This window comes from Myotis nattereri (genome assembly GCF_964212035.1).
Source record: "Myotis nattereri genome assembly, chromosome: 19".
NCBI lineage: Eukaryota > Metazoa > Chordata > Mammalia > Chiroptera > Vespertilionidae > Myotis > Myotis nattereri.
In genome coordinates, this window is record NC_138095.1 from 4,155,562 (window position 1) to 4,169,275 (window position 13,714).

Genomic DNA, 13,714 nt, shown 5'->3' on the forward strand with positions numbered 1-13,714 from the left:
AGAGGGAGAGAGAGTTGGAAACATCAATGATGAGAGAGAATCCTTGGCCGAAACCGGTTTGGCTCAATGGATAGAGCATCGGCCTGCGGACTGAAGGGTCCCAGGTTCGATTCCAGTCAAGGGCATGTACCTGGGTTGCGGGCATAGCCCCAGTAGGAGATGTGCAGGAGGCAGCTGCTCGATGTTTCTCTCTCATCGATGTTTCTAACTCTCTATCTCTCTCCCTCTCTGTAAAAAATCAATAAAATATATTAAAAAAAAAAAAAAAAAAGAATCCTTGATCGGCTGCCTCCTACAGGCCTCACACAGGAGATGGAGCCTGCCACCCAGGCATGTGCCCTAACCGGGAATCAAACCATGACTTCCTGGTTCATAGGTTGATGCTCAACCATTGAGCCACGCCGGCCGGGCTGCATTTTAACAGGTTTTCTAAGTTGTTTCTGATTCTCAGGTGGATTTCAGAATTCCTGGAATAAATGAATAAAAATGAAACTAAATTGAAAGAAACCCTGGGGATTAACCCTGGTTTTGTCATTAACCCCTGTATGACCTTAGGCAATTTCCCCCCTCTGTCTCCTTTTCCTCATCAATTAAAGGATGGAGCAGTTGATTTCTTTGGCACTTCTAAACTCTTACGTTTGTGGAAACTCCCACAACAAATCAATGGCCATCGGCAGCCTGCGTCTGAGAACTACAATCCCCACAATGCCGCGCCCGTCGCCGCTCTCCCGCGGGGTCGTGGAGCGGTAACCCTGTTGGAGGCGCTCCCACAACCCTTTGCGGTGGTTCAAGATGACGGCGCCCAGAGGTTCCATCAGCGATGCGGAGAGCAGCAGCGGCGGCAGCGATGCCGAGGAGCTGGCGCGGTGCCGCGAGGCGGCGGTGCCGGCCTGGGGCGTGGGGCAGCGCCCGAGAGGCCCGGAGAAGAAAAGAGCCGGTAGGGGCTGGGCTCGAGCCGTCTGGCCGGAGGGCGTAGGCTCTTCCCCGGGGCCGAGAGGGGGGCTGGTGGGAACGAGACTTCGGGACTCGACTTCTTCCGAGAGCTCCAGGCACTGGTTGTGGGTCGTTTCATGGTCCCATTAGGGGAAACTGAGGCACCCGAATGCCTCTGGACTCAGCTTCCTTGGGCGTCACACCGGGAGCCGCCGCCGCCCCGAAATGACTGCGGCAGGCGCTTTCTGGACTCGCACCCACCCTTCCTCCGCCTGCAGCGCACTTCCACGCCCCGGGGCTGCCGGGGAGCCTGTCCAACACACAGCTCTGACCGCGACGCCCTGGTGTCGCGGGAAAAGTCCAAAGCTCACCTTGGAGCTACCTGATCACAATCCAGAGGTGCATGGATTTGGGATGGGGAAGGCATTTCGTCTTTACTTTCATTAACCTCTTTGAAATTTAGCATCCCTTCCTATCTTTCCTGTGAGCAACAAGCCACAGTAGCTTTGACAGTACCTGTTACTTTTTCCTGTCGAAAGTCACAGATTTTCATAGCTCATTACAATCGTTGCCGATAAATGTTGGAAAAAATAACTTACATTCATTCCTACTTTAAAGTTACAATAATTTTTAGACCCTAGAGCTAAAGAATCTCTAGCCTAGGTGGCGGGGCTCAGTGGTTGATCTTCCACCCATGAACCAGGAGGTCACAGTTGGATTCCCGTCAGGGCACATGGGGGGTTGCGGACTGATCCCCAGTAGGGGGCGTGCTGGAGGCAGCCCATCATCATTGATATTTCTATCTCTCCCTTCCCTCTCTGAAATCAATAAAAAAAATATATCCTATTTAATAGTAGAGAAACATGGTAATTAACTAACTTTGCTACCCTTCCCATTTGCTAATCAGTGAGATATGCAAATTAACTGCCAACCAAGATGGCGGCCGGCAGCCAGGCAGCTGAAGTGAACAGGAGGCTTGCTTGCTCCAGTGATGGAGGAAGCCAAGGTTCCCCGCCTGCCACTGCCGGCCTCTGAGCTTGCACTCTAAGCAACTATGTTGCAATTATAGAAGTTAAACAATCCCCAGAAACCTGCTTTCACCTGTCAGAGCTGGAGCTAGCAGGACCGCAACAGTGTTAAAATTATAGAACCCAAACAAACCCAGATACCTGCTTTCAGCAGCCGAGGTCTCAGAACTGGAGCCGAGCCTCAGAGCTATAGCTGGCTCTCAGCTCCAGTGACAGCCATAGAAGGTAAATAAATCCCAGAATAAAAAAATAAAAAAGGAGAGGTTGGGAGCTTCAGTCACCCGCCAGCCTGAAAACGGCCCTCAGCCCCTCACCCAGACTGGCCAGGCACCCCAGTGGGGACCCCCACCCTGAAGGGGGTGTGACCAGCTGCAAACAGCCATCAGCCCCTCATCCAGGCTGGCTAGGCACCCAAGCAGAACCCCCACCCTGATCTGGGACACCCTTCAGGGCAAACCAGCCGGCCCCCACCCATGCACCAGGCCTCTATACTATATAGTAAAAGGGTAATATGAAAACTGACCCTAACAGTAGAAAGACTGTGTCACTATGACACACACTGACCACCAGGGGGCAGACTCTCAATGCAGGAGCTGCCCTCTGGTGGTCAGTGAGCTCCCACATGGGGGAGCTCTGCTCAGCCACAAGTCAGGCTGATGGCTGCCAGTACAGCGGTGGTGGTGGGAGCCTCTCCTGCCTCAGCAGTGCTAAGGATGTCCGACTGCAGTTTAGGCCTGCTCCCCGCTGGCAAGTGGACATCCCCCGAGGGCTGCCGGGCTGCCAGAGGGATGTCTGATTGCCATCTTAGGCCCAATCCCCCGGGGAGCGGGCCTAAGCCAGCAGGTGGTCATCCCCTGAGGGGTCCCAGACTGCGAGAGGGCACAGGCTGGGCTGAGGTATCCCCCCTTCCCCCACCGAGTGCACAAATTTTTGTGCACCGGGCCTCTAGTGTGTGTGTGTGTGTGTGTGTGTGTGTATATATATATATACACTAGGGGCCGGGTGCACGAAATTCGTGCACTGGGTGTGTGTGTGTGTGTGGGGGGGAGAGTGTCCCTCAGCCCAGCCTGCCCCCTCTCACATACTGGGAGCCCTCAGGCATTGACCCCCATCACTCTCCGATCGCCTGATCGGCCCCTTGCCCAGGCCTGACGCCTCCGCCAGAGGTGTCAGGCTTGGACAGGGGACCCCCATCTCCCCCCGATCACTGGCTCTGGCCCCCGCCCAAGCCTGAGGCCTCTGGCCCAGGAATCATGCCTGGGCAGGGGACTCCCATCTCCCTCTGATCTCTTGCTCCACCCCCCGCCCAAGCCTGACGCCTCTGACCCAGGCTTCAGGCCTGGGCAAGGGAACCATCATATCCCCCCAATCCCCGGCTCCGCCCCCCACCCAGGCCTGATGCCTCAGCCAGAGGAGTTGACCCTCATCACCCTCCGATCACCAATCACCGGATCGGCCCCTTGACCAGGCCTGAGGCCTCCGGCAGAGGTGTCAGGTCTGGGCAGGGGACCCCCAGCTCCCCGCGGTTGCAGGCTCCGCCCCTGCCCAGGCCTAACGCCTCTGGCCTAGGCGTCCGGCCCAGGCAGCGGGGACCTGCAGTGGCAGCGGGGGGCGCCGCGATTGTGGGCTGCGCTTTGGGCCCAGGCAAGGGACCCCTAGCTCCTGGGACTGCCAGCTTCGACCGTGCCCAGCTCCCATCACTGGCTCCACCCCTACTTCCTGCTATCACTGGCCAGGGCAGCAAAGGTGCCTGATTCTCCGATCATGGCTGGGGGGCAGGGCAAAGGCGGCCCCAGGGCCGCCTTTGCCCTGCCCCCCAGCTCTTAGCTCCCCCCTAGGTTTCCGATCACTGTCAGTGGCAGGGGGCTTCTTCCTGCTTTCCCTTTCGCCTCCCTGCATTGTGCCTACATATGCAAATTAGCCGCCATCTTGTTGGCAGTTAACTGCCAATCTTAGTTGGCAGTTAACTGCCAATCTTAGTTGGCAGTTAATTTGCATATAGCCCTGATTAGCCAATGAAAAAGGTATCGCTGTACGCCAATTACCATTTTTCTCTTTTATTAGTGTAGATATATATTTAAAAGAATCTCTAGATCTTGTTTAATGTATTAAAAAGGAAGCACACATAATAGTATGCCAGGTTTGGTTTTTTACTGTTAATGGTAACTGAATTTCAACATAATTGTGTGTTTTTTGTAATCCTGTGTGTGTGTGTGTGTGTGTTAATATATTTTTATTGATTTCAGAGAGGAAGGGAGAAGGGAGAGAGAGATAGAAACATCAGTGATGAGAGAGAATCATTGATCAGCTGCCTTCTGCACACCCCCTATTAGGAATGTAGCCAGCAACCTGGGCATGTGCCCTTGACCGGAATTGGACCTGGGACCCTTCAGTTCACAGGCCGAGGCTTTAACCACTGAGCCAAACCTGCTAGGGCCTATGTGTTTTATTTTATTCATTTAAAACATTCTGAGAAGGGATCCAAGCTATACAGACTGCCAGAGCAGGCCACGGTAAAGCATGGTTTAAAACCTACTTTTGCCTGGCTGGCATGGCTCAGTGGTTAAACGTTGACCTATACTGGTAAACCAGGAGGTCACGGTTCAATTCCCGGTCAGGGCACATACCTAGGTTTTGGGCTTGATCCCCAGTGTGGGGTGTGCAGAAGGCAACCGATCAGTGATTCTCTTTCATCATTGATGCTTCTATCTCTACCTCTCCCTTCCTCTCTGAAATCAATAAAAATATATTCTAAAATTAAATAAATAAATAAAACCCCTGCTTTTGCCTTAGCTGGTTTGGCTCCGTGGATAGAGGGTCGGCCGGCGGACTGAAGGGGTCTCGGGTTCAATTCCAGTCAAGGGCACATGCCTCTGCCTCCACCAATTGACATGTTTATCTCTACTTCTCTCCCTTCCATTCTCTCTAAAAATTAATGGAAAAATATCCTCAGGTGAGGAGTAAAAATAAATAAAATAAAAATAAAGTCACTTAAGTAAATCACTTAAAATCATGTGTGGCATACAACAGATGTTGTTATTGTCATTTCCTCTTTAAATACCTCAATTTTCATTATTTCCACAGATGCTGCAAATAATCAGTTACCAACTACCCAGCCAAGCCTCAGGTACTGCACACTTTGGGTTCAGGTTCATACATTCATTTAACAAATATTTCCCCTGCAATATGTCAGTGCTGGGTTAAGTCATGGGATAACAGGGTGAATGAGACACATGTAGTCCCTGCCCGCATGGGGGCAGCTTCTGAGCTGACAGAAAGTGAGGTCCTTCTGTGTGTGTTGTAGGCATAAGGTGGATGAGCACGAACAAGATGGCAATGAGCTTCAGACCACCCCCGAATTCCGAGCCTACGTAGCCAAGAAGCTGGGAGACCTGCTGGACAGGTAACCCAAAGCATACCTTCTCTCCCCCCGCACCCCCCCCCCCCCCCCCCCCCCAGTCACAGGAACAGTAAGGGCTCCTATTGGCTGGGAGCTCACCGTGCGCAAGTCGGCCCTGTGGCCAGTGCGTGGCATACGTCACCTCATTGCATTCAGAACCACCTGGCCACGCAGATCCTGGCATTCTCTAGGTGAGGAGACAGAGGCTCTTTGTGAGAAGCAGCATTTGCTGGAGTCACAGAGAGGAAGGAACAGATCTGGGACTCAAACCCAGGTGTGTTTGACTCCAAAGGCCTTGCTTTTTTTTTTTTTTTAATATATTTTTATTGATTTCAGAGAGAGAGAGAGAGAAACATCAATGATGAGAGAGAATCATTGATTGGCTGCCTCCTGCACACCCCCTGCTGGGAATCAAGCCTGCAACCCAGCATGTGCCCTTGACCAGAATCAAACCTGGGACCTTTCAGTCTGCAGGCTGACACTGTCCACTGAGCCAAACCAGCTAGGGCAGGGGTAGGCAAACTTTTTGACTCGAGGGCCACAATGGGTTCTTAAACTGGACCGGAGGGCCAGAACAAAAGCATGGATGGAGTGTTTGTGTGAACTAATATAAATTCAAAGTAAACATCATTACATAAAAGTCTTTTTTTTTTTTTTTCAATAGTCTTTTTTTTCAATAGTTTTATTCATTTCAAACTGGCCGGATCCGGCCCATGGACCGTAGTTTGCCCACGGCTGAGCTAGGGCCTTGCTCTTAAGCTCTGTGTTGTCCTGCTCCCATGGGACAAGAAGCACCACAGAAGCAAGAGCCCATTCACAAAAGGGCAAGGGACAGACAGAATTACTGTGTGGGCCCTTTCCGTATGTCAGGCACTGTGCCAGTTCTCTGTCTTACATTTGAGAATATAATTTATAAAGATCTAGGTCAGCATTTTAAAAATAGGCACCAAGGAATACTAGTCCAAAGTGTGACTAGAAAAAAGGATCTAACAACAAAGAAGTCTGCATACCCCCGTGTGCCCTTGCAGTAAACCGACCTGTGTAACTTTGTTCAGCCCAGGAGTTTCTAGACTCATTTGGCTACAGTGCCTTCATTTGGTGGACGACTGATAATGTAGCATGGGACATGCTTCTGGTTGCGCTGGTCTAGATCCACTCCTGATTGACAGAGCAGGTTTTGAAAGGGAGGTGAGGATGTTCAAGCCAGAGTCCTTCACTTCGAAGGAGGTACCAAAAAGGACAAGTGAGCCCTCCCAAGTGTAAACCAACTGCTCTTCTGGGCAACCTGAACCACCATGACACAGGGCCAGTCCCAAACTCGAGAACGTGGGAAACGTGTTTAGGAAGGTCATTTGGCACTTCAGCCAGTGAAAGCAGCATTTCCTTGTGACTGGTTGGCTTCAGGGTATTCAATGACCACCTGGCGCTCTGGAAAGCCCCAGGGGAAACCCAGCAGATGCTGGGCAAGCAGCATCAGAATATTCCCTGCGGAGTTTTTGTTTGTCCCTTGTGTGAGATCAGGTTTTCTCAGCCTTGGCAGTATTAACGTTTGGACTGGATGGTTCTTGTTTGTGGGACTGTTCTGTGCATTGTAGGGCGGTCAACAACATGCCTGGCCTCTACCCACTAGGTCCTTGTAGCATTCCCCCCAGCAGTTATTACAACCAAAAATGTGGCCAGACATTGCCAAATATTCCAAGGGACCAACATCGAACCATTTTGTTAAGATGCTGGACCAGTCAGGCATGGGTGGCATCGTCTCCAGTTCCTCTTCCCGGCTGACTTCCTGGGGATGCCTTTGGCATGTGCGGAAGGCAGTTAGGAGCAAGCACCCGGCACGCTGCTGTGTCTGCTGAGAGGACGTGCTGAGAGCGTTGTTCTCCATAGGGCACAGTGACCTCTGTCAGCATCACCAGAGACAGGCGTCCTGGTCTCCAGCTCTCCCTGCTCTGCTTCTGGAGAGAGGGTTTATTTTTGGTAGAGGGCCCATGGAACTTACTGCTTATCATGATGACAGTAATCGTCATCACATGTACCATTCACTGAGTTGCTGCTTGTGGCCAGGCTCTGTGCTAAGGGCTTGATATCCATTATCTCATTTGCTCCTGTGGCAATCCAAAGAGGTAGGGGCTCCCAGTGCACAGATGGGTAACAGGCTCAGAGAGATGAAGTCACTCGCCAAAAGGGACACAACTAATAAAGCCAGGATTCAAAACCCAGGTCTCTGAAGTCTAAATAAGGCCAGTGGATTGTATCAATGTCAGTTTCTTGGTTGTGATATTGAACTGCAGTTACTCACAATGTTACCATAGGGAGAAACTGGATGAAGAGTATATGGAATCTTGCCCTGGCCAATGTTGGTAAGTGGTTAGTGTACCGGACTGAGCACTGAAGGGTCATGGTTTTGATTCCTGGTCAAGGGCACATACCTGGGTTGCAGGTTCTATCCCCAGCCCTGGTCAGGGCTTATGCAGGAGGCAGCCAATCAGTGTGACTCTCTCACATTGATGTTTCTCTCTCTCTCCCTCCCTCTCCCTCTCCCTCTCCCTCTCCCTCTCCCTCTCCCTCTCCCCCTCTCCCTTTCTCTTCCTCCTCTCTCCTCCTTTCTCCTCTTTTCTCCCCCTCCCTTCCACTCTCTAAATATCAATGGAGCCCTAACTGGTTTGGCTCAGTGGATAGAGTGTCGGCCTGCGGACTCAAGGGTCCCAGGTTCGATTCCAGTCAAGGGCATGTACCTTGGTTGGGGGCATATACCCAGTGGGGGGTGTGCAGGAGGCAGCTGATCGATGTTTCTAACTCTATAAAAAACTCTCCCTCTCTGTAAAAAATCAATAAAATATACTTTTTTTTAAAAAATAAATATCAATGGAAAAAATATCTTCTGGTGAGGATTAACAAACAAAAACAAGAGTATATGGAATCTCTCTGTATTACTTCTTGGAACTGCTTGTCAATCTATAGTTATCTCAAAAATTTTTTTAAATTAAAATTGAAAAGGACACCAAAAAGCAAGTGTTATAGGACTTCCTCACTACACTTTGACTATGTCTGTCTCTCCGGCATTTATTTTCTCTTAGCCCTGTTTGAAATTGTATTTATTTTGTTGTGCCTTGAGTATCTTTTTTTAAAATATACTTTGATTTTTTTACAGAGAGGAAGGGAGAGGGATAGAGAGTTAGAAACATCGATGAGAGAGAAACATCGATCAGCTGCCTCCTGCATGCCCCCAACTGGGAATGTGCCCGCAACCAAGGTACATGCCCTTGACTGGAATCAAACCTGGGACCCTTCAGTCCGCAGGCCGACGCTCTATCCACTGAGCCAAACCAGTTAGGGCTGTGCTATGAGTATTTTAAAAATCCTCAGCATTTTCTGGGATAAAGTGGGGCTTAAACAAATGAAGCCCTGCAGTTTGAGTGGCAGCAGCTGCTCAGCAGGTTATAGCTGTGGGTGTTAGCTTTCTTCAGGCCAGTGTGCTGTCTGCTTTTGCATTTAAGACCGCATGCCCCATCCCCTACACTTAAAAAAAATGGTGTTAATTTTTTGAAAAAGATTTTGTTGGTACCCAAAATTTCGTCCTAAATCAACCATCTCATCTTCCCTTAGCTCCATTACCATCTCAGAAGCTGTGAAGGGACCAACAAAGGCGGAGGTACAGAAAGCCACCCTGGAGGATGATGGTGAGTAGTCATCTTCCATATCTACACTAATAAAAGAGAAAAATGGTAATTGGCGTACGGCGATACCTTTTTCATTGGCTAATCAGGGCTATATGCAAGTTAACTGCCAACAAAGATGGTGGCTAATTTGCATATGTAGGCACAATGCAGGGAGGCGAAAGGGAAAGCAGGAAGAAGCCCCCTGCCACTGACAGTGATTGGAAATCCAGGGGGGAGCTAAGAGCTGGGGGGCAGGGCAAAGGCCGCCTTTGCCCTGCCCCCCAGCCATGATCGGAGAATCAGGCGCCTTTGCCGCCCTGGCCAGTGATAGCAGGAAGTAGGGGTGGAGCCAGTGATGGGAGCTGGGCACGGTCGAAGCTGGCAGTCCCAGGAGCTAGGGGTCCCTTGCCTGGGCCCAAAGCGCAGCCCACAATCGCGGCGCCCCCCGCTGCCACTGCAGGTCCCCGCTGCCTGGGCCGGACGCCTAGGCCAGAGGCGTTAGGCCTGGGCAGGGGCGGAGCCTGCAACTGCGGGGAGCTGGGGGTCCCCTGCCCAGACCTGACACCTCTGCCGGAGGCCTCAGGCCTGGTCAAGGGGCCGATCCGGTGATTGGTGATCGGAGGGTGATGAGGGTCAACTCCTCTGGCTGAGGCATCAGGCCTGGGTGGGGGGCGGAGCCGGGGACTGGGGGGATATGATGGTTCCCTTGCCCAGGCCTGAAGCCTGGGTCAGAGGCGTCAGGCTTGGGCGGGGGGTGGAGCAAGCGATCAGAGGGAGATGGGAGTCCCCTGCCCAGGCATGATTCCTGGGCCAGAGGCCTCAGGCCTGGGCGGGGGCCAGAGCCAGTGATCGGGGGGAGATGGGGGTCCCCTGTCCAAGCCTGACACCTCTGGCGGAGGCGTCAGGCCTGGGCAAGGGGCCGATCAGGCGATCGGAGGGTGATGGGGGTCAACGCCTGAGGGCTCCCAGTATGTGAGAGGGGGCAGGCTGGGCTGAGGGACACTCCCCCCCACACACACACACCCAGTGCACGAATTTCGTGCACCGGGCCCCTAGTCTCTATATAAAAGGCTAGTATGCAAAGTGTCCCCTCGGGAGTTCTACTGGGAGACCCGGAGTTCGATCGCTCGCTATGACGTGCGCTGACCACCAGGGGGTGGTGCAGAACGAAGGAAGGCCTCTGCTGGCAGCTGGAAGGCCCCAATCAGCTCTCATTGCCGGCCACGAATTTTGTGCATCAGGCCTCTAGTACTGTTAATATCAGTTGTCATTCAGTAAGCACCTACCCTATGTCTGGAGCTAGGAAATAGCTTTGGTGTATTACCCTCTGTCGTCCGTGCATCTGCTCTGAGGCAGGTATGATGATACCCCCTTTGACCCCCTTACGGGGGGACTGTAAGGATGGCTGAGGCTCTCGGGAATGAAGGCCCTTGCCTGAGGTGACCACGCCTGTCTAACCCTGAGCAGAGCTCCCACCACCACACTGCACAGCCTCCCGTCCGAGGCTGTCTGTCCCTTGTCAGGCTCATTGCCACTGTGGAAGCTGCCTTAGGTGGGAGGCTCAACTGCTGAGTCCCAAACGCCGCTGAGGGCGTGCTGGCCTGCTTGGCCACTGGCGCCTCAGCACCCCGTCCTCTGGCTCCAGCGTCGTCAGCAGGCCCCTCCACACATTGGCGTCCTTTTGTGCTTAGACGGGAGCGATTCCTGGGTCTTTGCCTCTAGACTAGGTGCTCCCTGAGTGCAGAGGCAGGGCACCCTTGGCGCCTGGAGGAGAGGTGGCCCTGGCAGTGCTGACTCTGCCCCTTTGGGGTTTAGGCTTCCGCCTCTTCTTCACCTCCGTCCCCGAAGGCCCTGAGGAGACAGCTGCTCCCCAGCCCCGCCGAAAGCGACTGGCTTCCCGCTCCAGGTGAGATCGCACATCCTCTCCTCAAGCCCCCTCGGTTTTGCCCGTTTTCCGTGTTGGCCAGTGTCTGAGGGTAGCCAGGCAGATGGGTGCGGTCCCAGCCAAGGAGGAGCCGTCAGGCAGCTTGAGAAATAGTACCCTCTGTGGGGGAGACACTCAGCAGGGCTGGCTTTGGAGGATTACTGCGTTTGAGCACCCATCTTGTGCCAGACGCCTCACTCCTTGGACATCCTAGTGAGGCCTGGGCTCAGTGAAGATCCCCATTTTATAGATGAAGACACTGAGGGTCAGAGAGGTTATTGAATGAGCTCACATAGCCGGGAAGCGGAGAAGCAGTATTGGAACCCAGGTCTGCCTCACTCCCGAGCGCCGGAGCTCTCTACCTGCCGCCCACCCCCATGGGCGCTTTCTGGGGCAGCTTCGGGCTCAGTCCCAGCCCCAGCTGACCCAGACTGCCCTCTCCCTGCAGCAGTGAGGACAGTGATGAGGAGTGGCAGCGGTGCCAGGAGGCAGCTGTGTCAGCCTCTGCCATTCTGCAGGAGTCCGCCATCCATGGTCCTGTCAAGGTGGAAAAAGAAGCAAAGAAGAAGAAAAGGAAGTTGAAAAAGAAAGCCAAGGAGGCCAGCACAGACTTGACCACAGCCACCACCATCACAAGCAAGGCCACAGCCGGGAAGCAGGGAAAGGAGTCAGCCAAGCTCAACGGAGACCTTGTGTCCCTTGGAACCAAAAAGAAGAAAAGGAAGAAAAAGGCAAAGAGGGCCATTGAGGCCTCCCTGTTCCCACCATCGAAGAGCGCAGCAGCCTCGCCTGCACACTGACCAGGTGCCGGGCGGGCCCAGCTAGCCCCAGGGATGAGGTGCCACTGGGGCGGGGCATTTCCAGGCGCTGCCTCCCTCTCCACGTTCAGGGACTTGGCTGTAAGTCCAGACTCTGCCCATGAACGGGGCTTGCCCAAGAGTCGGGGCAAAGCCTTGGCTGTAGAGTGAGAAGCCTAAGCAAGGCCTGCCCTCCTGTGCTCCCACTGGGGCTGGGGCAGACCTGTGGTACCAGAACGTTCCGTGGTCTCGGAAGAAGGAGCCTTCCAGCTAGTCAAGGCTGATAGCCGAGCGGTGACGCTTCCATCTCCCCAGGGCTGTCGGAGGAGGTGAGTGAAGGGAGACTCACCCACCTCCTCAGCCTGGAGTGGGAGACAGTCTTAAGAAAATGAGGGAAGAGGTCCCTGAGGTGTCAAGGCCCAAAGAGTTTGTGCTTCTCCCCTATGTCCTGTGACTGGATATAACATTGTCTGAAAAAGAAGGAGAGATTCCCCCCTCATTTTCCAGAACTTTCTCTACATTTGTGAACACACCACACACGATCATATCCCAACCAGATTATCGAAAATTAAGGGTCAGATCCAGCACGGAACTAAGTGATTGGGTGCTGCCTCCAGCAGTGCTGAATGCTGATGAGACATTTTAAATCAGCACCACACAGGAGGGTCCCTGCCCCGGCTGCAGGCTACGGAAGTGCCACAGGCCTTGTGGACTGGGCTTCATGCATGAGGCCTATTCACGGAGCAGAAGGCCAAGGTTAAGGTAAACTAATGGCACCGTCGCGTAGATTCGGCAGAGCAAGAATGACAGGTGGCCCCCGAGAGTCTGCGTGTGCTGAACCCATCTCCAGCTCCTGGCCCACCTGCGCCTCCCTCTGCCTGCCCAACCCACTGGGCGGTGGGAGACAAGCAAGAAGGTTCCAGTATGTTCCTCATTTACTTTATTAAAAGTTAAATAATGTACAGGCTCGTCTTTAGCTGGCTGCCAGCTGCAGGGGATGCAGCTCTTCACGGTCCCAGGACGGAGGTGGTCTAAAGCAGCGTCGCCAACTGGTGGTCCGTGAGGTCCGAAAGGTTGGCGACTGCTGGTCTAAAGGGCCCGGTGCTCGCAGCAGCCTCGGAGGGGGGGTCGCAGGAGCCCGGTGATACGGCGCCTTGTTCCTCGGGTGGTACTCGGGCTCTTCGGGGCTGCGTCTGCCTGGACCGCCTCATCCCTCAGGCCCCAGGCTTCCAGGCCTCAGGCTTGTCCACACAGGTGACTCCTCTCTGCTGGTCTCATCTCTCCCTTCTCCCTCTGGGCACCTCTGTTCTGCCAGCTGCTCAGGCCTTGCTGCCTTCTGAGCTCAGCAGCTTCTCCTCCAAACCAGAGGAGGGTTTGCAGGGCCCCAGAGGCCAGAGGAGCCGCTGCCCCAGGACTTAGCACCAGGCACAAAGTTGCAAGGCTCCACAGGAGCGAGGACACTTCCTAGCCTTGGGGGCTTTTCAGCAGAGGCAAGATACAGGCGACACCGGAAGGCATGATGCTCGGGAACAAATGTCCCAGGAAACGCGGTCACAGGGCCCAGGGAGGGGGAAGCTGAGAGCCCTGCTGCCTTCGTTCGCTTGAGCTCCTCGAGGGCTTGGGCGTCCGAGCTCCAGGCCTCAGGCAGAACAGCCCCTCGGAATGCTGATGTGAGTGGGGGCTGGGTGGGAACAAATGGGCAGATGGGTTAATCGCAGGAAGGGGGCAGGTGGAGTGGCCTGGACAGGGCGTAGGTGACAGGATGGTCTAAGGCCCCTCAGAGCTCAGTGAGGCCCAGCTGCACAGGCCTGTGTCCTGAGAAGTGACTGCCAGGGCTCCTTTGGGAGTGCTGGGGCTCTCCAGAGACCCAGGCTGGCCGTGCCGGAGTCCAGAGTCTGTCCCCTCTTTTCTAAGTGACAGGATTTCCCAGGAGCAGCAGGGACAGTCCCGTCCTGCCAGGAGCAGGCTCCACC

General features: G+C 53.9%; 1 protein-coding gene across 1 annotated transcript; it reads left to right on the forward strand.

The window, feature by feature from the left end:
• Window positions 1-779: 779 nt before the first annotated feature.
• On the forward strand, window positions 780-12,699 carry LOC308534851 (protein CUSTOS). Its single transcript, XM_081113441.1, has 6 exons — window positions 780-937; window positions 5,046-5,088; window positions 5,266-5,364; window positions 8,968-9,041; window positions 10,836-10,926; window positions 11,393-12,699. Exons 1-6 carry the CDS (start codon window positions 793-795, stop codon window positions 11,742-11,744), a joined length of 804 nt encoding a protein of 267 aa, XP_080969567.1. The 5' UTR covers window positions 780-792; the 3' UTR covers window positions 11,745-12,699.
• Window positions 12,700-13,714: the final 1,015 nt, after the last annotated feature.